General features: G+C 39.5%; 2 protein-coding genes across 2 annotated transcripts in view; both read right to left on the minus strand.

Annotated features, from left to right (window-relative positions):
- Window positions 1-71: 71 nt before the first annotated feature.
- LOC114525477 (ufm1-specific protease 2-like) lies at window positions 72-1971 on the minus strand. The gene is made up of 5 exons (XM_028546841.1): window positions 1820-1971; window positions 1415-1624; window positions 1230-1332; window positions 977-1053; window positions 72-873 (listed from the first exon to the last, which is right to left on the minus strand). Exons 1-5 carry the CDS (start codon window positions 1934-1936, stop codon window positions 733-735), a joined length of 648 nt encoding a protein of 215 aa, XP_028402642.1. The 5' UTR covers window positions 1937-1971; the 3' UTR covers window positions 72-732.
- Window positions 1972-2252: 281 nt separating this feature from the next.
- The window catches only part of LOC114525551 (microtubule-actin cross-linking factor 1-like), a 30357-nt gene continuing 9900 nt past the window's right edge, over window positions 2253-22709 (minus strand). The window contains exons 13-44 of the mRNA XM_028546936.1: window positions 22315-22647; window positions 22056-22244; window positions 21456-21920; window positions 20990-21328; window positions 20532-20861; window positions 20077-20403; window positions 19660-19983; window positions 19099-19431; window positions 14506-14838; window positions 13987-14313; window positions 13204-13854; window positions 12761-13090; window positions 12324-12653; window positions 11551-12198; window positions 11087-11413; window positions 10616-10936; window positions 10174-10500; window positions 9700-10029; window positions 9280-9606; window positions 8871-9203; window positions 8354-8683; window positions 7859-8185; window positions 7360-7686; window positions 7031-7197; window positions 6746-6905; window positions 5997-6659; window positions 5512-5877; window positions 5271-5388; window positions 5060-5157; window positions 4021-4143; window positions 3776-3893; window positions 2253-3670 (exon numbers count right to left, since the gene is read on the minus strand). Of these exons, the coding sequence (XP_028402737.1) occupies window positions 3048-3670; window positions 3776-3893; window positions 4021-4143; window positions 5060-5157; window positions 5271-5388; window positions 5512-5877; window positions 5997-6659; window positions 6746-6905; window positions 7031-7197; window positions 7360-7686; window positions 7859-8185; window positions 8354-8683; window positions 8871-9203; window positions 9280-9606; window positions 9700-10029; window positions 10174-10500; window positions 10616-10936; window positions 11087-11413; window positions 11551-12198; window positions 12324-12653; window positions 12761-13090; window positions 13204-13854; window positions 13987-14313; window positions 14506-14838; window positions 19099-19431; window positions 19660-19983; window positions 20077-20403; window positions 20532-20861; window positions 20990-21328; window positions 21456-21920; window positions 22056-22244; window positions 22315-22647 (10644 nt within the window). The 3' untranslated portion in view covers window positions 2253-3047. The remainder of the gene's footprint in view (window positions 3671-3775; window positions 3894-4020; window positions 4144-5059; window positions 5158-5270; window positions 5389-5511; window positions 5878-5996; window positions 6660-6745; window positions 6906-7030; window positions 7198-7359; window positions 7687-7858; window positions 8186-8353; window positions 8684-8870; window positions 9204-9279; window positions 9607-9699; window positions 10030-10173; window positions 10501-10615; window positions 10937-11086; window positions 11414-11550; window positions 12199-12323; window positions 12654-12760; window positions 13091-13203; window positions 13855-13986; window positions 14314-14505; window positions 14839-19098; window positions 19432-19659; window positions 19984-20076; window positions 20404-20531; window positions 20862-20989; window positions 21329-21455; window positions 21921-22055; window positions 22245-22314; window positions 22648-22709) is intronic.

Here is a 22709-nt window from a genome sequence, read left to right on the forward strand (position 1 = left end):
GCTGGTTGATTTGCGGGAGGACATTTCTAAATCGGCAGGGAGTGTAAAACAGCTTTGTCTTTGTAAATTAGTATAATTTATTGCACTAATACATTACAAATCTTTTTATTGCGCATCATTTGTGTCGCACCGATGAAATGCTACAAAAGGTTGCGACAAATTTCGCAACTGTAGCTGGGGTACACTATTATGCTGGCTAAATAGGCTTGGTCGTAGTCCAGGCTTTCGCCTGGCCTGATAATCTTGAACCCTCAATATCTGATGGACTTTTTTTAGGCTTAGGATCGTAGGGTGAACGACTAACGCTTATAACGCTTACAAACACCCGTACAACACGGCTCATGTTTATAAACATTTACCCACACTTTGGTGAACAGTGATACAATTTCAATACAGTTTGAAGCATTACAAACATATACAATTCATATACAAACAAGTACGTTGAAACTCCACGTAAATGAATTAAATTTAACCATACAGTATGCAGATATTTGTTTCTTATTTACTGGAATATTGCTCGTTTGTGAAAAGACCTGCTCGTATAATTCTGATTGAATCTCGATTTTCTTCTCCGTTTTTTAAAGCACAAATCAAAAGCATTTGTACTGAGTTAGAACCAGGATTACTGTAAAAAACAGATGATCCATTTGATATGCATTGATGGAGAGACTATCCTTTTTCTCCAAGCATTATACCTGCATCTTTACGTTTTTTATTCAGTTGAGGAAAGTGTCACTTCAGTTTGGTTTGCCCACATTGAGGAAGACAAAAGTTGTAAAATGATTCCGTAAGAAATAATTCTTCATCTCTCCACATCACCCAGCCATTGCATTGAAGATGGTTAATATCAGCTTCGCCTGAGAAATGTGGATCCTGGCCAAAGTAGAAGAAATCATTGACACACTTTCACTGTCCTGTTATTATTTCTATCAAGTGGATTCTGAGAAGAATCTTTGTTGCTCAAGTTGGAACTTACCAAGATTAGAAAATATTTTTTGTTTCCATCTGTAGCTATTCCTAAAAGAGCTTTTGATGCTGCATCTGAATCACCACCTGGATGATTGAAAGAAGTAGAGGAAATGTCTGAGATTGGAATTTTATATGAATGAGTTGACATAGGTAAAATAAAATAATGCTAAATGGTAGCTATGAAAGGATGGGAAATAAAAAGATAAAAAAGGAATAGAACAAGTGAGAAGATAAGTTGAATGAGTAGATGGATTTCTTACCAATCATAATCGGAGAACCGAACATCTTAAAATGTGAGAGAAGTTCTGCAAATTTTAATCCAATTTCTCTTCCACTTCGGATATGAATGATCTTACTTGAAATCTAAAATGTTATGTGTGGTCATGGAAATTTATAAATTAGCAATAAAGACCATGATATAATTATAAAAAAGTACATTGCTTACATTGTAACAATGATCAAGAAATAAGCATATTTCAAAAGATCCAATCCATTCTCTTGAGCTAATAAATGATGAAGGTTTGTCTCCAATGTTTACTAAGGTTTCTTGAATTTTTATCAAACTTGGTGGAGTTCGTAGTTTTGATTCAATATGACAGTTGTTATTTATCCAGGAACACATTGTTTGCAGTGTGCGATAACCACATCCCCAACCCTAAAAACAGCATAGAATTGTTCACAAATATGAACATTAAGGTGTTAAATTACAGCTGAAATCACCTGGTGTTGTGGACTTTTGTGTAGTTGCATCACTGATCAATGTCAGTGCTTGAACATGTATGCTAACATATTAAATAAATCTAGTAACAACCCCATGCAACATGGTGTATTTTGATACTTTAGCTGTTACCTCATCATTCGTACCATCACAGCCGTAATGGTAATACTGATATGTCCCTTTGACAAGAAAACATTCAGAACATGATTCTGGAGGAGACAATCCAATATGAACGTCACTTAACTTCATGACGTTCCCATCAGTTCTCAGTTAATAATGTATATAAATACCTTAGATTAGTTAGATATACATAAATACTTCTCTTCGAAATTAAACCGCCGCCATTTTGAATTTGACCGCGCAGAGACTCGGAAGAGTACTCGGACTTATTTAATTAAGGTGGATATAAGCCGATAAAATTTTGATAAAAGTGTCTTTGAGTAGATTATCCTTGATCAATGATTTTTTTTAGTAACGTGTGGATAATCTTCTGTGTCATAGTCTTACAAGTTCCTCAAGTACATCTTTTGGTGGACGTAACGATTGCTATTCAAACAAGCCACACTCTACAAAATATTCCTTTATTTCCAGTGTAAATTTATACCTAATATCACGTTTTTATAATTTAACAAATTACAAGTCAATAACACCAAAAACACACGTTTTACAAAATATGCATAACTATTGTTACTGGTGTACAAGGGGTTAAACTTGATAAAGAAATCGTGAAAATACCAGCCAGAAATTCCCAAGATTTCATGACTATCTTATAGCCCAATGTACACAAAACAAAATGAAGAGTTTCTAAAACTCGCCAGCCACGAGTTTTTGAAACTTAACTCTATAACATCTTATACTTTTTAAAGACAACATGTAAAAATACATTAACATTTAGAGACATCAAAGCATCTCTAATAAACACAAACAAAATTTTAAGGACTTAAAATGGCTTCATTGTCAAAGTTGCCCAATTTGCCAGCCAGGAAACTTTGCCAAGAACCACGTCAGTAATATGATCAAATTAATCGTCGTTTATCTGCTAAGAATTGTTTGTTTTTTTTCTAAGAAAGACGGAAAACGAAGCATGAATGAAAGCGAATGAGTTAGCGTCACGGGGACATGAATTACTTCTAACATTAAGAAATTAAATACCAATCCTAACATGACAATGTGACATAAAATAAACGTAATAATATGAAAGAAACTAACTACAGTTAATATTCAGGCCCACCAGGACGGTGCAGGCAATATTTTGGCCTGATAATGGCTAGTTTTTAGCTGTTTTTAAAAGGGATCTGTTAAACTTTTTTTTTAAATTTCAGCCTTTTTTCTTCTTCTCTACCGCCCAAAAGGTGATGGTTTACTTCTTCGTTGATTTAGTGGTGGTTTTGGTCGTTTTTGTGGAGGATCGCGGAGTGGTTGATGTCGTAGATTTTGTGGGCGTCTTTGTTCCTCCGCTGCTCGTTCGGGTTGTTGTCGTTGTAGGTCGTGAAGCGCCGCCAGTTGTCGACGGGCTTGGAATTCGCGATGTTGCCGTTTTTGAAGCGGCAGTTGATTTCACGGGAGTCGTACGTGATGTGGTTGATTTCGGTGTTGGGACACGGCTTGTACTCGTGGATGTTCGCTTGGTAGTCGTCTTAGTAGTCGCTGAGGCTCCGGAAGCCTCCGGTTTACCATCGTCGCTGTGGACAGATGTATGACTACCAGCTTTCTTGACTCTCGATGTTGGAGTCGAAGATCTTGGCGAAGCAAGACCGTCTCTGCTACCAGCTTTCTTGAGTGAGCTACTTTTTTCTCCCTTGAGACTCGTCCCAGACTTCTTGCGTGGTTCCATTGAAGGTGCCGCAAGCGAATCTTTAAGATCAGCACCAGACCCTTCGCGAGATATCCCAGGTCTCTTCGTACGGAATGTTCCCATAGAGTGAGATGAGAGATCTGGTGATGCCCCCAGTTTGTGGATGTCAAAGTTGGTGCGGCCTTCGGCTAAAGCAGAGGAAATAAACACTTCAAGTTTGAATATTATGAACTGTATATGATGATGATGTAAAGAGAAGATGAGATGAGAATATATCACGATTCTTTCCCTACCTTTGCAAGGATCGTTCTTACTAAGAAACTCCTTCAATGTCTCCCATCCCCCCCCAACACGAACCATCACAGTACTTCTCAAGATTCTCAGAAGCCGGAGTTTCTGCGAATCTCCAAACTATGAAAAAGAAGAATGTAAGATAAATCTCAGCCAGATTCTGCTAGTTGTTAATTAGTGACAAACATTTTATGAAACCATCACACTGACGTATATCAATATAATATGTCAAAATACATGAACTTACCCGATATTTTCTTTCAGCAACTTTGGTAACCTCAAATTTGTGAGGGCATTCGCATTCTGACACTTGTCGCTCAATTTCATCGTGAATTTGTTCAGCCTCTGTCAAAGGTTTTGTTGACTTTTTCTGAAAGAAAAATTCAAATATATTTTAGATCAGCCTAGCGGAACTAAGGACAATCAACTGATGACTTGCAAAATAGTCACAGAACAGAACAGATGTTGGCCACTCAGAGAGGAATTGTAATTCCTGTGATTCATTTTGTTAATATGTTTCTGATAGATTACCATCATTCAAGATTTAGTAAATCCTACTTATTCTACTGTCTTAATAATTTAAAATTTCCATCGAGAATAACTGAAATATGATACAAGTTTGGACAAATCTTAGTGGGAACAAAAACTAGAAGTTATTTTACACGACTCTTCTTCCTCTTAACGCAACAACACGCGTTACCTTAAACATCGTCACTTTGTGGCGATAAGGTGAAAACGGCTGCTCTGAAAGCATCGAGTCTGGTCGAACTCGAGAATAAGTATGGATGACAAAAGACATTGGAACCAAGTAAAAAGATTTTGGTTCACTTAAATCATCATTTTCATTGTCTGTAATATACTCTTCAGCCTCTACTTGATCTGGTCCTTCATACGCAGCCATTAACACCATTTTCTTGCAATTTTTATTAGTTTAAAACTAACTTGATTTTATCACAAAGCCCTCACACGGCTAATTTAATTTGAAAATAACTGAGAGTGAAGAAGTTGGACTTTATATCGTGATCTTGCGGAATTGGATTGATATCAGGTTATTGAGAGACAATCAGTCCGACATTTTAATGACAAAGAGGAAATAAGCACTTCCTGATATGAATTTTGAGAGACAAGGAAAATGAAGTGCTTAATATTACGATATTCAAGAAAATATAATCATTAAAGGAAGTTGTTTGTAAGAGGCCAAACTGAGAATCAAATGACGATGTACAGTTTAGAAGATGCTAGACGATTGATGTTGTAAAAGTTTCTTTTAGATCAAAATAACTTACAGCTTTCAATGCAGCAACGAACTCTTTGTATGAAATAAGTCCTCTTCGTTCAAACTTTCTCGCAACTAACTGAAGTTCCCATCTTTCCGTCGGGAATGCTGAAACAATACGATGACATCATATATATTACATCGCTTATAGTTATACTAACGATAATTGAAAATAAGTTAGAATTATTGCAATAGTTTATCATAATAAAATGCCACTGTACTCGTTGCTAGGAAGCCAGTTATGAACTGTTCACGTGTCAAGCTTCCGTCATGGTCGTGATCATTTTGTCTGAAAATATCCAGGACACGTGACTTGCTCTCGTGAAGCCAATGGTTAAACTAAATGAAATCAAACGGAATATGAATTTGCAATCCATTTAGCAATCCTGCAAAGCAAAATTAAGAACATTCACACTTGCAGGAGCAAGACTTCGGCTGGAAAGACTAAACACAACAACTTACTCTTTTCTTCCACTCCTCAAAACTAAAGTTCGCGGCTAGTTTCTTTTGAGTGAGGTAATCCAATCTCTCCTGGATTCTTCGCATACGTTCTAGTGACATTAGCCATAAGTGCTGCCAATGTTTTGCGAGTTGTGCACGCGCGGGACTCTTGTCTCGCGTGAACGAGTGTCCACGACTGAACACCGGTTGACTTGACGTTGCACCAGGAGCGTTGCGCGGGATCCGTGACTTGTAGCTAGGTCGTGTTTTACTGGGTGTTTCATGTTTTCTTGTTGCTGTAGGCTCAGCTGCTAACTGCCGTCGTTTAGATGACCTCATGATCTGATCATAGTCGGGTTGTCTTGTTGTGAGATTGTCTTGGAACAACTGAGGAAAAGAAAGAAATACAAATGAAATGGTTGCAGGTGACGATACAGCAAGAACAGCCGAGCACTGGTCTGTGTTAGACAAGAGGACAAGAAAGACTATGAGGGAAAATTCTTTACCTGATGCTCATCAAGTAATGCCTTCAATTCATCGGTATTTTCTTCAGGTAAAGGAATCTTTTCCTTTTCCTGTAGTTGAGCCTCCTTTTCTTTCACCCAAGCAGACAATTCTTCAACCAACTTCTTTTCGTCTTCCATAGTCTTGCGATGTTCATCCAGTCGTGTCTTCCTCTGTTTTGCCCAACTGTTTAGTTCGGCCCATCTCTTCTTCAGCCTGCTTAGCCATGTTTGTATCGTGTGTGTCCCACTGGGATGACAGAATCTCAAAATCATTTCACCTTTCTTGATTGTCACCTTCACTTTATCCTCTTCGGCTTCAAGATCTGCCAACACAACCTCCATCTCTTCAATCTGTTTGATCACGCCATCATAGTTATCTGCAACCGGACCAAACGACCTCAATCTCGCGTCAATTCCCTTGAGTGTCTTCAACTCTTCTTTCACTCCAGATTCAAATTCTTCCGCTAAGGTCAGTGCATTTTCCAGCCGTTCTTGTTTCGTGTTTGACATCATACTCAATGCATCCCATCGTGCAACAAGATCGTCAAGAGTCTCAGCCAAGGCTGCGGGGTCCTCGACTTTCTGTTCTTCAATACATTGTCTTCCTGATTTGACCACAGAGTTGTACGTTTTCTGTCTAGTGGCAAGATCTCGTTGAAATGCCTTAAAATTAGCAAACGAGTTAGTGAATATATGTACAAGGTTAATTCTATATTCTTTGAAGACTAACTACTGTAATAACACAATACCTTATGATTGTCCATTAATATAAGCACAGTCTGTGTGTCACCCATGATCGCTGTCTCACTTGAGAGACCGGGTTCTACTGTTTCCAGCCAATCAAACAACGATTGCAATGCATCTTGGAACATTCCTGTGAATAGCAGAGCTTCCTCCAACTTTTGTTGCCTAGAAATAAGAAAATTGTTTTGTAGAAGATCATTTCACCAAACTATAGCCTGACACCTATTCATCCCAGTATATATAGGACACAGTAGGAAGAAATGCATTAGTTTAATTTTCTTCTATCGTACCTGTCAACAGACAAGGCACACAAGCCGTCCCAGCGTTCTTTGAGTTCAGCAATCTTTTCTTCAACGATCACAGCGTCATCAACTTCGCCCCGGTCGATGAGAACTTTCCCAGATTTTATCGCAACATCCATCTTAGCTTGTTGTGGACCCAACGTGCTCTGGAATAACTAGAAATTGATGGTGGGGGAAAAATTAATTCACAATTGACAATCCATTGTGTCATGGGAGTTTTGTTTAATTCAAGGGAAACTATCCAGCTAAAGGCCAACTAAAACAAACCATGCCCTCGCAAGACTAGAGATCTCTATCTAAGGAAAACGAGAACTCACCTTGTGTTTTTTCAGTTGATGTTTAAGAACAGCAGGATCAGCTCCGATGCTGTCTTCTGCCTGCAACTGATTCTCTGCTTCGGTCATGAAGGCAATCAACTCGTCATAAGATCCAAAGAACTTCTTTGACGCTCTGTAATTATCGTCGACATTTTTCTTTACGACGTTCAAACCGTTCAGCAGCTCCCTCCATTGTTTATCGATATCAGCCATGTTGTTGTAGATGAGAATAGCATCTTCTTGTAAGCAGGACCCGGTCACCTCGTTGCTGAGAGTTCGCAGTTCTCTGTACGGCTCTTTACGGGCATCAACTTGTACGGCACAATTCTAAAATAAAATATGTTGATATAAGAGAAAAATGGTGTGGAGATGATGCATAGTTTGCAAATGTTGAGGTGTTAGTGGTAGGGACTTGTAACGACTGGTATTGAACGGTATAAGAATGGTTTTATAGCTGGGGAAACCTACGTATATTTCGAAAAAAAATTTCCAAACAAACCTTGTATTTATTCTTCTGTTCCTCGACCTTGACAAACACTACGCTGATAACCTCAAATATGACAAGCTCTTCCTTAATTTCAGTTAACCAAGTAATCATCTCCGTTGAGCCATCATGCAACTTGGTAGCCTTTTGCAAAGCAAACTGCAGTTTCTTTCCTTCTTCTTCCGTCTTTGATGTTATCTCTTCCCAGGACCTCTTCACCTCACTCTTCATATTACGTAATGTGTTTGCAACAGCAGGGTCACTCGTCTCCAGGAGCTCGCTGCTTGTTTTCATAATCTGCTCGTACTTAGGAGCACGAGACTCCACTTGTCTGGCAAATTCCTGCGAAAAATTTAAAGTGTTGTTGCAAAATTGAAAACTTCATTAATCAGTTCCAGTTTTTTGTCACTCAGAGAGGTCTAGCAAGGCTCATTTCCTACCCATTCAGTGTTACTACAAGGGAATGGTAAACTAAACTATGTTGTTTTGGATTAATTTCGTCTAGTTTACCTTGTGCTTTTCAATTTGCTTCTCGCAACTTTCCGGGAAACCTCCGACAGGTCTTCGAGTTTTCAGGAATTCCCTGGCTTCCTTCAACCAGCCCAACATTTCTCGGACTTCATTCATAAAGTCACGTGCTATCTTTAAGGAACCAGTAAGATCATTTTCCCTCTGTGCAGACTTGGCGAGAAGTTCTTGCCAGCCATTTTGAAGATCATCCAGTTTATTCTTGAGTACAGCTGTGTCCATTTTGCTCGTGCCTGATTCGAGAAGTTTGTTCGCAGCGTTCGTGATGCTTTTCACGGTCGGCTCGTGTGCACTGATGTCATTTTGGATGATCTATAATAATGGAACGAGCATATTAAGAACACGTCATCCTCTAGACAATCATTACCTTACATGCATGAATGCAGTGACAGGTCTGTACATCTCTCGCTGTGCTTTACTATTAGTGGACGACATTAAGTAAACTAAATCACTTCTTACAGTAGATTGTGTTCTCGAAAATAAACATCGAAAGGCCTACCTTATGTTTCGACATTTCAACCTCAATCGACCTCACGTCACCATGAGGTTTCTGTTCCAACTCTTTGTCTAAAGATTGATTCGTGTGATTGATCCAAGCCAAGAGTTCTTCCAAGGCCAACTGGAACTGTCCCAAGGCAAGCAAAGCTTCTTCAAGTTTCTGTTGTCTTTCCATGACGATCACACGTAAAGCTTTCCATCGATCATTCATTTCTTTCACCTCGGCTTGCACCACGGGAACATCATCAGGTCGGCATTTCTCCATCAATGCTTGTCCGTGTTGGTTTGCAGTTGTCACATGCACTTGTTGTTCTGGTATCTCCCGTTGTAATTCCTAGAAATGATTCATAGAATGCTGGGTCAACATCTCATATCACATGGTGCTATAGAGCAACAATCTTCCACCCTACCCTATGAGCATCTAGTTGTTTCTTTACAGCTTTGACATCAGAACCAACGGAAGGAACTTTCTCTAAATTCTTCTCAGTTGCTTCGAGCCATTCACAAACGGCATTATGAGATTTCTCAAACTGTTCTGCCAGTTTAAACACTTCAGCCAGATCGTTCGTGCGAGCCTTACACGCGTTCTCAGTATTCTCCCAGAGATCGCTGATTTCTGTTACTGCGTTTTGGACAACCAGCTTATCTGCCTGACCGCAATTTGCTACCAGCACTGGACTAGCGTGACAAATCGCGTTTATCTGGTCCTCGTGGCTGTTGAGCTCGCTGCAAAGTTCCTAAAAGATAAACCATATCATCGGTTTGAACACTGTCTTTATCCAATTTCACACAGAATCACTGCAGTTCATAGCATGCGAGTGCCCACCCACCTCGTGTTCATGAATTTGATCCTCGACATAATGAAGTTCCGCAGCAGGTGGATCGTGCGTATCTAGATGTCCCTGAACGTCTCTCAGTGATATCCTCAGTTGTTCCACACCGTCCCAGAACTTATCACATTCCTCCAAGACACTCTCCAACGCCAGTTGACGGTCATTGGTTAGTGCTTCAATCTCAACATATAGACCTTTTACCCGAGACATCTTTTCCGTCATCAGCTCTGCCGTGTTGGTTCCTGGGTTGGTTTTCACAGCAATATCAACCTGGGCATTCGTTTCATCCACCAATATCTTGTCTTCTTTAACACCATTAGCTACATCCTACAAGCGTCAAAAGCACTTAAAGCATATCTACGCACAGCAGATGATAACGGGCTTCGTAATGCAACCACCAATGGCTAAAATAATCTCTTAGGCAAGCAAGCCTAGTTTATAGAAGTTGAATAAATACTACAAAGTTCTTACCTCGTGTGCATGCAACTGTTCCCTTACAACATCACCGTGTATCCCGATGGGCTCTAAATTAAGAAGTCCATCTTTTCTTTTCTCCAGATGTAATATCAACTCTTCCAACATGACTTGTAATTGTTCCTCTTGTTGCAACGTCATTCCAACTTGAATACCGCGATTTTCGATTTCTGCTCTGAGAGACTGGTACCTTTCTCGATTTCGTTCCAGTTCCTTGGCGGCTTCGGCCACCTCATCAGCGCTGCAATGCTTCGCAAGATCGTTGTGAGTCTCTGCGTAGTTGGACATCAAAGGCGCAAGCACAGTTATGCTTTCTTGAATGGCCTAAAATGTCAGCATATAGTTACATAAATACCTGCTATGACCACGGATCTCCTTGGTGGAAAAAGGATAAAAGGGTTAAAAAGGGGCTTATTATGGATAGCTCTTAAATACACACCTTAATCCTCTCCTGTTCCACTTCGGCCGCATGTCCCTTGTCATCCTGCAACTTCGCTACGTTTTCTTCCGCTCGTCCCAGTCTTGTAGTGACCTCGTTCACGATGTGTAAATATTGTTGAGTCAGTAATAATAGTTCAACTAACTGTGCCTGTCTTGACGACGCTTTGTTGTTGATATTTGCAAATCTCGTTTTGATGCGGTCCAATTTCTCCTTCACATCAGCACCTTCCTCTTCACCCAAAGCTATCAGAAGTGTCTGACCGCTGTCGAGAACTTGGTTTACCGTACCAGCATGCACTGCAATGTCGTTGGTGATTGGCTAGACAATTAAATGCAGAATCATTAGGCGAAACACTGGAACTACAGTACAGAGGAGCTTTGTGGTCGGTAACTACAGAGGCTAGCAGTTAAGAAGCTTTGTGATTGGTATTAACTCTGACTAAACGAACTTTATTCAGGGACAACTTACGTTCAATTCTTTAATCTGCTCTTTCACTTTATCAGGTTTCGACGACGGCGCCTCAAGATTTGATAGTTTCGTTTCAGTGGCGGTCAGCCATTCATCAACATTTCCCATGTTTGCCTTAAACTTCTCCAGTTCTTCTTTGCCAGTGAAGAGATCTTTGGCGACTGTCTCAACTCTTGATTTTAGTTTCTTCCAACGAACTTCAATAATTTGGACAGTTTCTTCAATAATCACAACGTATTCGTCGGCGACTGTCTTGGACAATCGAGAACCGATGTCCTGGAATTTCTTGAGGTCGGGTTCTTTGTTTTGGACGGATTGCTGCACAGCCTTAAAGTTAGTTAAAAATTAGTTATAATGTAGAAGTCCTATTTGTTCGAAACTGTTTTCACAAGAGGCTTAGTTGGAGACAAACTCGAGCAAATCCGGCCTCAATCATTCTTTAAAATTATCCGAAGAAATCTTACCTTTAATTTCTGTTGTTTCAAACCATTATCTTCACTTCCATCCACTTCATCCATAGCTGTCTCCGTCACTTCCAACCATTCATCAAACAAGACTTTCTCAGTATTAAATTCCTCAGCAAGTCTCAAAGCTTCGTTCTGTTTGTCTTCAATAGTCTTGACTCTCTTCTCAACACTCCAATATCGCTCTTTAACATCTTCCACTTTCTCCTCAATGATACCAGCATCCTCTTCGGTCGCACACCCTATGAGTGTCTCGCTTAAGGCTTCAAGCTCGGCCAGTTTAGGTCCGCAGGTATTAAACTCTTCAACAATTTCTCCAAATTCATTAATCTGTTCTTTTATCTCTTCTGGTTTCGCTTTAACCTCCGAGAATTTCCCCGCTTTGGCTTTTTTGTCTGTTTTTCTAAGACTATCAGTGAGTTCCTTATTGAGATCTGTGAATTTCTGTGAGATTTCTAACACTTCCTGCAATTGGTCGCCACGTTTTGCAACAAGACCTGTCAGCTCTTCCCATTGGCTGTTGATATCATGCATTTGTTCTTCGATTTCCTGTTTCTTGTCTGGGTCTGCGGTTTTCAAGAGCTCATCAGCAGTTGCTTGCACAGACATGAGGGTTCCTTCACGCTCTTTGATCATGCGCACAAGTAGCTAGAAAGTATAGATGGGTTTGACATACTGGTCTGATGATATGCTATAGTAATATTTGAAGCATCTCCAGCATCACTAAACTTAACGCTCCAAACATCTTTGATGATAACTGATTAAATTCTTACCTGATTTTCCTTAATTTGAGCTTTCAACAGGTTCGGGTCGGCGGCCGACACAGGTCCCTGTGACTCAAACAAATCACGTGTTTCTGAGAGCCAATCAAGAAGCGAATCTGCAGTCTCTTTAAATTTCCCGGATTGAAGAAGGGCCTGGTCCAGCTTCGTCTGTCTTTCCACCAAACCATGAGATATCGCCATGAGACGATGATTGAGTTCTTCAATAATCTTGTCCAGAGGAGTCGCGTCAGAATCTCGGTATCTCGCTGTGAGACCATATTTCAAGTCCTGCAAAGTCTGGATGCTTTCCTGTACTTTAGCGATATCATTCTGGCATGCCTGAAATCGCGAAAAAAACTCAGCGTTTCGTCCGAAAGTTAATATTATAAGTGCCCTAAAACCTGCCCAACCCCTTCCCTGTGAATACAAAAATTCCGTTTCTATACCTTCACCTCCTCCAGCTGTGCATTAATATCGTCAGGCTCACCACCGACAGGTTTCGCATTAATCGCCTCAGCTTTGTCCTCCAGTAATTTTAACTCCTTATCAATGACGTCATGTACCGCTTCGAACTTCGCCACCTCCGCTATAACGTCATCAAGCTGAGCCTGCAGTCCATCCACGCTATCAGTGACGTCATGATATTCCTTACTGATGGTAGATATTTCTTTAATCAAAGCAGGATCGCTGCCTAAACCAGCTCCAATCAACTGTTGACCGTCTTTACTGAATGTTTCAAACAATTGCGCAGTGTTTTTAACGTGTTCTTTTAATTTCTGAAGAAAGAAAAATATTTGAATACCCGAAGAGAAATCGCTTGTTCACACGCCTTTTAATCCGACAAAACACTAAATTTAAAACAAATATCCAACACAAGAACGATAGCTACCTTCACAGCATCATCCTTCTTCTTCAGACTATCCATATCCAATTGACCTGGTTTATTTGCGTCTACTTCATCATGGATGTAATCCAGATCGTTTTTCAAATCTTTAGAAGACTTTGCATACTGCTCCATCTCATCAACCAAATCTTGCATCTTCTTAGTCTCGTCTTTCACTTTTTCATCGACCTTGCTGCACAACTCCTGGAGTTCTTCATTACGTCGTTTCACGTTGGATCCATCAATATCAGCATCTTTTCCGACTAATTCATTTCCATACGCCACAGTGTTATCAAGTTGAGGTTTGATAGCCTCCAGTTGCTCTCCAGCATTCTTGATGCTTGCGAGATTGTTCCGCATTTGAGGCAAGTCCAGAACAAGTGCAGTTTCAGACGGCAAAGCTTTTTCAACCTTACCAATCTTCTCTTGGACAGCATTTGCTTGTTTTTCATACTCAGCGAGGTCGTCTCTCATCTTTTGTAGTTCTTTATCTTTGCTTTCTTTCTCTCCGTTCATTTCATTCCAGTTTTTATTCATTTCATCCACTCTTGCCATCATCTCGTCAACGTCAGCTTCACAATGTTCCGCAAGTTTAGCCGCAGTGGCCGTTACAGACTCTTGAACTGGTTGCTTTTCTTTCACCTCATCTTCAAGCGCCTAGAATCAAAGATGAATGCTTCTAAATCTTCCGCAAACTAGTTCAAACCGAAACATCTGTTACGGTGAACAACGTTATTGAAGCTCAAAGAATATTTGTTTAACTGTCCCATTGAAAATGGATCACCTTACCTTTAGTTTTTCCTGTTCTTTCTCGATAGGTTCCTGATCGTACGAGACGGGTTTCAAGTCAGCCAGTGTCTTTACTGTAATCGTGATAAACGTCACAACAATTTCAATTTCTTCCTCAAATTGTTCACTCAAAGTGACAACTTCCTCAATAATTTCAACACGTTTCGTGATCACTTGCAGAAGGACTCGCCATCTCTTTGTTGTGTCTTGAACTTTCTGTTTCATTGCGTCGCTTTCTGGACCAGGATTTTCCTCAGCCATTTTGTCACTCATCTCAAGTAATTGATCACATGATGACTCCTGTTGGAGAACCTCCTCACGAATTATCTACAGAAAATAACAAAGTTGAAGGTTCACCATCCTGGGCTTCAGACTCAGTACTGTTGAAACATATTGCAGTGATCATTAACAATGACTTTATAACATGAGTAACTGGCCAAGATGAAGGTTCTACTCTAAAAAGGAAACCAATATTATCCATAAAAGGTATGGATCACTCCAGCTACCAGTCTGACTTACCATAAGCTCCTCTTGTTCTGCCTTGAGCTCAGGTAATTTCGTTGACAAGGGTTTGGCATTTTCTAGCCGTTGTTCAAGCGAACCAACTTTATCGTTAAAGCTATCGAACAAAGTTTTAAATTCTCCATGCTTTGCTAAGTTTTCTTTCTCGTTTGTTAACGCTCCGTCAACAAGATCGTTCACCTCCGTATAAAGCTCGTTGACTTCCGTCACCTGCTCGGGGATCTCTGTATTACCATTTTGGTCCCCAGGCGTCTGCTCCAAAAGATCGTTGCCAGCGTCGGTGGTTTCCTGAAGGACGTATTTCAAGTTGGCAAGCTTTGCTTGTTGTTCCTAGTTTGAATAAAAAAATAGTTGTGATTAGCGCTTGTCGTCATATTCATCACTTCTCCATTTCGTAAACAGTCGTATATGTTTGTTGTAAAATGAGAAGGATACGGAAAATTAGGAAGCACAGATAAATCCTTTTTATAGAATACGGAAACATTTTAATTTCATTTTTCTGCCATGTTTCAGATGCGTTTAATATTGTTTACATTCTGCTCACACTCAAATTCGCTGCATTAAACTAAGCGACCTGTTACCACCTGTAAAGATGGGTAAATGCACAGGCCAATATATCTTTTGATAACTATTAGCAACAGACAAGCTGTTGTTTTAAACGCCAGCATGAGATATACAAGCACTCAGTCTAAATCCAACTGTCGTATAATGCCTAAAGGCTGAAGATACCCGCCATGCGATCATAATGTCCTTAAGGAATACGTTTGAAGACGGTCAATATAGTCTACAATGAACGTTGTATAAAAAGATATCTAATTACTCATTTGCAATAGAAAGTAACTATTTGAATCGCATGAGGGTTCACAGGAATTCTGAGGATTTTGTGTTTGCATAAGTCCAAGTGACGCCGAACAAGATTAGGCATAAAAATACAGTAATAGTAATAGATTATATAGCAAACATTAAACATATTCGTCATATCATCGCACTACCTGAAAGCTTTATAAATGCACTCTAAAATTATGTGAGTAACTTGAGTAAGGCATTTCAGCAAATAATTATAAGTTTGAGATATATAATACGTATTACGGAAAGCCGATCCTTATCAATGTTTCAAAATTGAAGAAGTAATTGAATAAGTACATAAGGCAACGTGAACAGGCATGAAAGCGTGATATTAGTGCGGGGACGATATTTATTTAGTTTGTTGATGAAACGCTGATGAAAAATCGCAATTGATGATATATTTTCAAACTTAAAGCACAATTAAAGATTTATGAGTGTACACTCAGAAAAACAGTGGCTTTTAAAATCATTTATAGGCTTTCCGGTCTATGTTTTGGCAAACGTAAAAAGTCTACAAAAGAACAACAATACAAGAGCGATGAAATAGGCATCGTCTACAAGGATACCTCTTTCGGGATTAAAGTTAACGTAAATGGACCAAACTTTGGTGGTTGAACGGGCAACGACTTCTGAGTGATGTAATGATGTCCATTCATGTCGTTTACATCCTCACATGAGTTATGAGAAAATTCTACCGTCATTAATCTTGAACCATTTGATAGGTGAATATCGTCTTTTTGTTTGAAGACACACTTTGAAATTTCCATCATTCAAGTCGTATGCGGTTAACACTAGTTTGCGTGATCATAGACGTTTTAAAAACTCTTCCCATAGAAAGAATGTCTCAAGTGTATCTTTCAGATGCAGTGGAATATGAAACGACGGACGCTCAGGTTCTTGTCTCGAGGCCGTGAAAGTCAAGACACACAAATTTATGTAAATATGTAATGATTCACGAATAATCCATGAGTTCGACAAGCGCCCACTTGAAACGCGCTGATGCCATAGGCAATAAAAGAAACTCCGATATCCTTCCCGCAAACAAGTCCAAATTTTTGATATTTCGCAATTATTTACTGCAATTACAGTCACATGTTTCCGCTGGAGGATTTAAAAGTTAAACAAAATGTCGAACAACAAACTCCGAGACGATTACAGCCATTAAAATTAATATCATGGCGGGATCTAGTTGCCCAGATACAATATTCAAATGTTGGCGTCTCAAAAATGCGATAATTAAAATAATTTTTCAATAGACAGAAAACTTCATTGATTTGTATCCAGGCATTCGTATGGAGTCACAACTCGAAAAGAGTTCTGTTACATGACAATGTAATGAGATTCCTCATCCATTTAGATAGCTTTCAACCGAAAGAAAAGATGTAAACAGTCTCAGCTTGAGTCAGTAAACACGGTAGACAAAGAAAAGGAAATACTCCGAATAAAATCTTTCGTCCTTCTAAATTGTTATGGTCAATTTAAAAAGGTCACGCACCCAATTTTAAAACATCACCGTAAAATATTTTGCGGTCAATAATACACCTCAGGTATGTCAATACAACCCGCAGAAGCATATAGAACGCAGGCATATCAAATATTCTTTTGAAATACAATTTCTTTGGTTAATCTTCTTTCTCTATGCAGTAAGAGGGACTCTTAATTTGGTAATGAAATACGAAGCTCCCTGCTGCCAAACGTAAACACAAAGGAAACGGAGGTTTACCATTGCAATAAAAAAGCGCAGTGTTGGGGTTGGAAAGCGGTTTAGTAGTGACAGGTGAACAGCTGTGTTGGGATTTTCATGACAGCACGCTTTATGCTTCATGATTTGTTATATATTCTGAAGCCTGAACCAACGTTTCGTGTGCCGACTAAGAAGATAAAAGATTTAACGGCAAAGCGTAATATGGCACTGAACCAATGAACTAATGACCATTATAAGTGCACACCGAGATGTGACGTGCAAACAAAAGACTCTCAGTTCTGTGCGATATTTTTATACAAGTTTCAAGCACAATTAATAGCTTTTATAAAACGGTCGCAAGTCGTGGAAATTCGTTTCCCATTCATATTATCACGTACAACCGCACGCAAATGATTCCTTCGCGCACATGTCCACTGTCACAGCTTTTAGCAAGAATTAATCGTAAAAAAAAATAAGTATTATTCACAAGGATCCTCTAAGTCACAGAGTTATGTAAATATTTTCCTACAAACTCCTAATGCGCGCATTTAAAGGCAAGCGCAAAGAAAAGGTTCAAAGCTCAGGACTTGTTGTACAAGGAAACGTTGGCCTCATTTCAATAAACTATTTATACACTGCCCACCACCTATGGTTTTAAGATTGCCCTACAAATAAAGCGATGACCTGTCGGCGTATTATTAAATACAGAAAACAATCTACAATTCAACTTATTTTGCTGCTGAGGGAAATTGCTTATGATTTGCCAGTAGCAAAAACAAGGGGTTGTTTGGGTGATTTTGTGGAAAGATATTTTGTCTGGTTTTAAAAAAATCAAGACGCAGACGGTGTGTGTTTATAAAACATGCACTCGCGTGATCAGTCAAGCTTTCACGCCAAAACAAAGAGTATGAATAAATTTACGCTCTCCATTAAAAGAGCTGAAAGAACGAGTCTTGATCTATGTCAATTCTATTGAGATATCTGTAATACATAGTAGTATTTTATAGCACAAGCTTACGCGATAGAGTTGGTTTGGCCACAAAAGCCATGCAACACATCAAAACAACTGTAAAAGTTACATTACATAGTAATTTGAGTTTATCAAGTATAAGAAGACAGCAAAGAGCGTAATTCATATTATAAATCATCGCGATAAAGCAAAATACTCATTCTTTTAAACTCACTCTTGGCCTTCGAGCTGTGGGCCTTCTGCGTCCCCTTAAACTCCACAGCACCGTGGTTATCAAAGAGCCCATACGATATTCCTTATCTTTCCTCCATATTTTTTTCCTGTCATGCAGTCTTAATATGATGTAGACAACAAGCCTAGAAATTTCCACGTCCACTCCCCCCTTTAGAATATACGAAAGCAGCAGAAGTCTGCAGAATGCATTGAAAATGTTCTCGAATGGCCGAAAAAATTTAAATCAAAAGAGTAAACTATGCCACAGCTGTTTCGACGATCACCAGTCTGTTATTTTTACTGAATAATTACTATTCAAATTGCAGTAACGCAATATATATATATATATATGGCGAATTAGTTACAACGCTTTTGTTTATACTGCAGATGCAATGTTTCATGCATTAAATCATGCGTGTTTTTTTACATTAGACAGATAGGTGACAATACTGTCAATTAAAACTCTTCATCTTAGGAGCGCTTGCATTTGGGCATCCAATTGGACGTATTTGCCGCCAATTTTCATATCATTTTTATCACCGCTGTGTGAAAGTTTTGAAAATTGTCTAATATATTGTCTTTTCTAACTTTATCTCTGTGGTTTATGATCATGATCGGCTGTCATTGAAAAAGCTTTCTTGCACAGTTGCACTACAGTTCGGTTTCCAATCATCGGAAACACGAGAGAAGAATTTTAAAATTCTTTTGAGCAAACATCTTCCAGATGTTCGTATGCAACGTGTGTTTGGTCAGATAAAAATCATATTTGTTTAGTGGCTATTTTCAGTAGGCACTTGAAGATGATACTCTGTGTCAAGTACAGAAATTCTCTCTAAATTTACTGCAAACTAAGATAGAAAATAGCGTTGAAACTCACCTCCAATTCTTTCAAATGTTCTTTAATTTTTTCGCTATCCTTTGCTGCAGGTCCCAGAGATTCCACTTTATCACGTATTACACCAAGTTCAGCCTTCAGTTCATCTTTACCATTCACAAACGTCTTTGTCGTTTCCAACTTTCTTTCAAGCTGTCCAATCATGTCATCCAGTTTTCTCAGAGTCTCTCCAGTGCGATCTTTGAGATCAGAGTAACGATCGTTGACACGTGACACATTATCAGGATTGTTGTCAATCACTAAGATTTCGTCTCCCTTCTCATTGATGCTTGGTAACAGGTTGTTCTCTTTCTCACGCAAGGCATCTCGGGTGTTCTGTAAAACAATGGTAGAATCGTCACCATAAAACGTTGGTCAAGAAGACAGGTTGATATGGTTGCATGGGGTTTCATTCCGGCAATATAAACGGTTTCCTTCAGCTCAACAGCTCAGTCTTATTTAGAAATAGTTTTTACGGTCAGCTTTTTAGATTTTTGTTCCTGATTTATGTCTGTATTTCAGTGTTTTCTACTCTTAATAATACAGAGAGAGAATGAAACGTACTGTCAGTTTTTCCATTTGTTCTTCTGCCTTTTGTATGTCAAGACCACATGGCTCAACTTTAGCCAAAACATCATTTGCTTCACCAAGACATTCTTCCAACGAGTTCACTTTCTCCTCATAAGCCGGCACAGCCTCTTTCATTTTCGGAATCTTGTTTTGAACTTCATGTAGAACGCTACTTACGGCATCCCATCGTTCTTGTATATCGTTAAGATCACTTTCGATTGAGCCGACGTCTGATTGACAATGCTGAACCAATGGTTTGCTTGACGAGACGAGCTGTTCAATAATTGGTTGGCATTCTTGGCTCTCCTTCTCGAGATCCTATCAACAACACGAGAATGATTATTGAAAGCCATGTCTTTACGTCTGTCTCAAAACGATCTAGTAATTTGTGTAGTTTACTACGGATCTCACCTTTGCAGTCTCGTCCTGTTTGTTCATAACTTGACGGTCAGATGATACATCTTTAATCATCTCCACTTTCTTTTCCATCGAGTCCAGTAAGATTTTCACCCGTTCAGAAGCCTCAGCGTACTGCACAGAACATACAACAACTTCTTCTAAGATTGTCAAACGTTTTGTCACCTTTCCCATGATGCCCTCCCATCGTTTGCTGACGTCAGTGATCTTCTCATCCAATTCTTGTTTGTCCGGACCAGCGGCTTTCTCCATAAGCTCCTGAGACTTGGCTTGAATTTCCTGGTAGACAGGCTCGTGAGCAACAATGTCTTCGTGGAGATCCTAAACGATACAATACGATTCATTAGGAAATGTTGGGAAAACAATGGACAATCCAGGATATATCCCTCGGCATGCAGTGAGTGGAACCCAGATTGTACTAACACGATACCTTAAGAAACTTTACAAACCTCAATATCTTTCTTTTGTACCCCACATTCCTCTGGATTGCCAGAGATCGGAGCTTCTTTCGCCAATGTTTGTTCCGTCGTCGTCAACCATCGTAGGAATTCATCAAGGTTGTCATGGAAACCTTGACTCTCGGTCAGAGCACTCTCAAGATTCTCGCAGCGTTTCTTCACATTCAGTCTGATTTCATTCACGGGCTCTTTTACTTTCTTTATTCTTTCATTAACTTCCTTTGTCGTGTCAGGATCATTGCTGTCCTCTGCGATACTCTGACCAAGCTTCTCGACCATTTCAATATCTTTATCACGCTTTGCAACATCTTCTTTTACACTCTATAAAACAAATAACATCAGATTTTTCCAACCAAAAGACTGTTCCACATTGACATTGATAATTGCAGATGCCGTTCAACGAATACAAATCCCAACCGATGCATTTAAAAAACAAAATCAACTTTTACCTCAGCTTCACGGAGTTGTTTCTTGATTTCATCAGGTTCAGTTCCAATTCCCTTATCACTCCAGTTCTTTACGACCTCGAATACAGTAATCACCCATTTCTCAATCACTATAATCTCCTCAACAAACTCGTTAACTTTACCCGAATCTATTTTCTGTTTATCTGCCATTTCTTCAAGGTCAGCGGCTAACGCTCCGTATCTCGTCTTGGTATCTTCTAGAGTTTTATTCACTGGACTGCTGTCGCCATTAAAGAGATCAATCTTAGCAATTGTTTTCTCACCAATCACATCCAAGTCTCCCACATCTGTCTCGATGTTGTTCACTTCGGCCAGAAGCTCCTTCAAAAGGAAAACAAACGTTTGATGGTTGGATAAACAGTTTAGGTTTTCTCTTCTGGTATAAGGACTGGAATTTGAAATAGAGAGAACGGCACTAAAGTTAACCACTTATGGTTCTATCTCATACCTGAACTTTCTTAATTTCTGTCTCGTTTTTCTCAACATCGACTCCAACGGGATTTACCGACTTTAGTCCTTCTTCACAATGCTCAATGACTTCAGTGATAGGTTCCAGTCTCCTGTCGAACTCTTTCAGAAGCATATCTACCGCACTCAATCTCGCTGTGATTTCATTGAGTTCAACTTGTAACTTCTCCCAACGTTCAGCCACTTCATCGAATTCTTCCTTAACCTTCTCGTCGTCTTTTTTGGCCAATCCCGTCACGTCTTTACCAGCATCTTCAAGAGTGGTGAACTCTGGTCTATGGGCGAGTATTTCATCGTTAATCTGCTTCGCTGTTTCATTTTGTCTCTTAACAGACGCCTGGTCACCAACAAGTCCCTCGAAGCTTTCCACTTTTCGTTCAGCCGACTTCAGCCAAACAGTAAAGACATCAGTTGTTTCTCTAAACAGCTTGGCCAAGGGAAGAACCTGACAGAAATTAAATTTATATCATAAAATATATATTACATGTATTGCGTCAAGCATAACTTGGTAGAGTAGAGCTATGAATACGACGTCGAACGTGGAAAGCTATTGTTACACGAAATCTTGTCATACACACACCTCGTCAATTGAAGCTTGGTTATCGGTTGTTCTCTTCTTCAAACCTTCCCATCGTCCCTTCAGGTCATCAATTTTCGACGTCAATTCCTCTCGTTCATCTCCAGGCTCCGTAGTTTCCACGAATTGCTCGCTCGTTTTTATCAACTGCTCGAAAACTGGTTCACGCTGCTGAATCTTATCCAACAAGGTCTGCGAAGTGAATTTACAAAAAAATTTTTATATCTGTGCCAAGAAATTATTTAGATTTATATCTTCATACCTCCAGAGATTGTCTTTGCTGTTTCACAATATCGTACACAGCTGAAGGTTGTTTAATCTCAGCTTCGATATCTTCAAGTTCTTTCAATTCTTTCATGAAATTTTGGAAGGAAACTTCAAACTCTTGACTACGCATCTGAGCACTCTGTAGCTTGCCACAGCGGTCACACACACGAGCATATAGTTCTTCGTAAGGTTTCTTGACTGCTTCAAGTTTGGCGCGAGTTTCAAGCCCTTTCATTGGTTCATCTTTGCATGCATTCACTAGCCAATCACATTCATCTGTGGCCCGCTGAAGTACCGGACGTTTATCCTCCATTTCAGACTTGATGTCCTACAAAAAGACGTTAAAAATGTCGTCATGTGGAAATGCAAAGACACACTTCAGCGGACATC

Source organism: Dendronephthya gigantea, unplaced genomic scaffold (assembly GCF_004324835.1).
Source record: "Dendronephthya gigantea isolate DGI-Jeju-01 unplaced genomic scaffold, DenGig_1.0 000034F, whole genome shotgun sequence".
Classification (NCBI taxonomy): Eukaryota; Metazoa; Cnidaria; class Anthozoa; order Malacalcyonacea; family Nephtheidae; genus Dendronephthya; species Dendronephthya gigantea.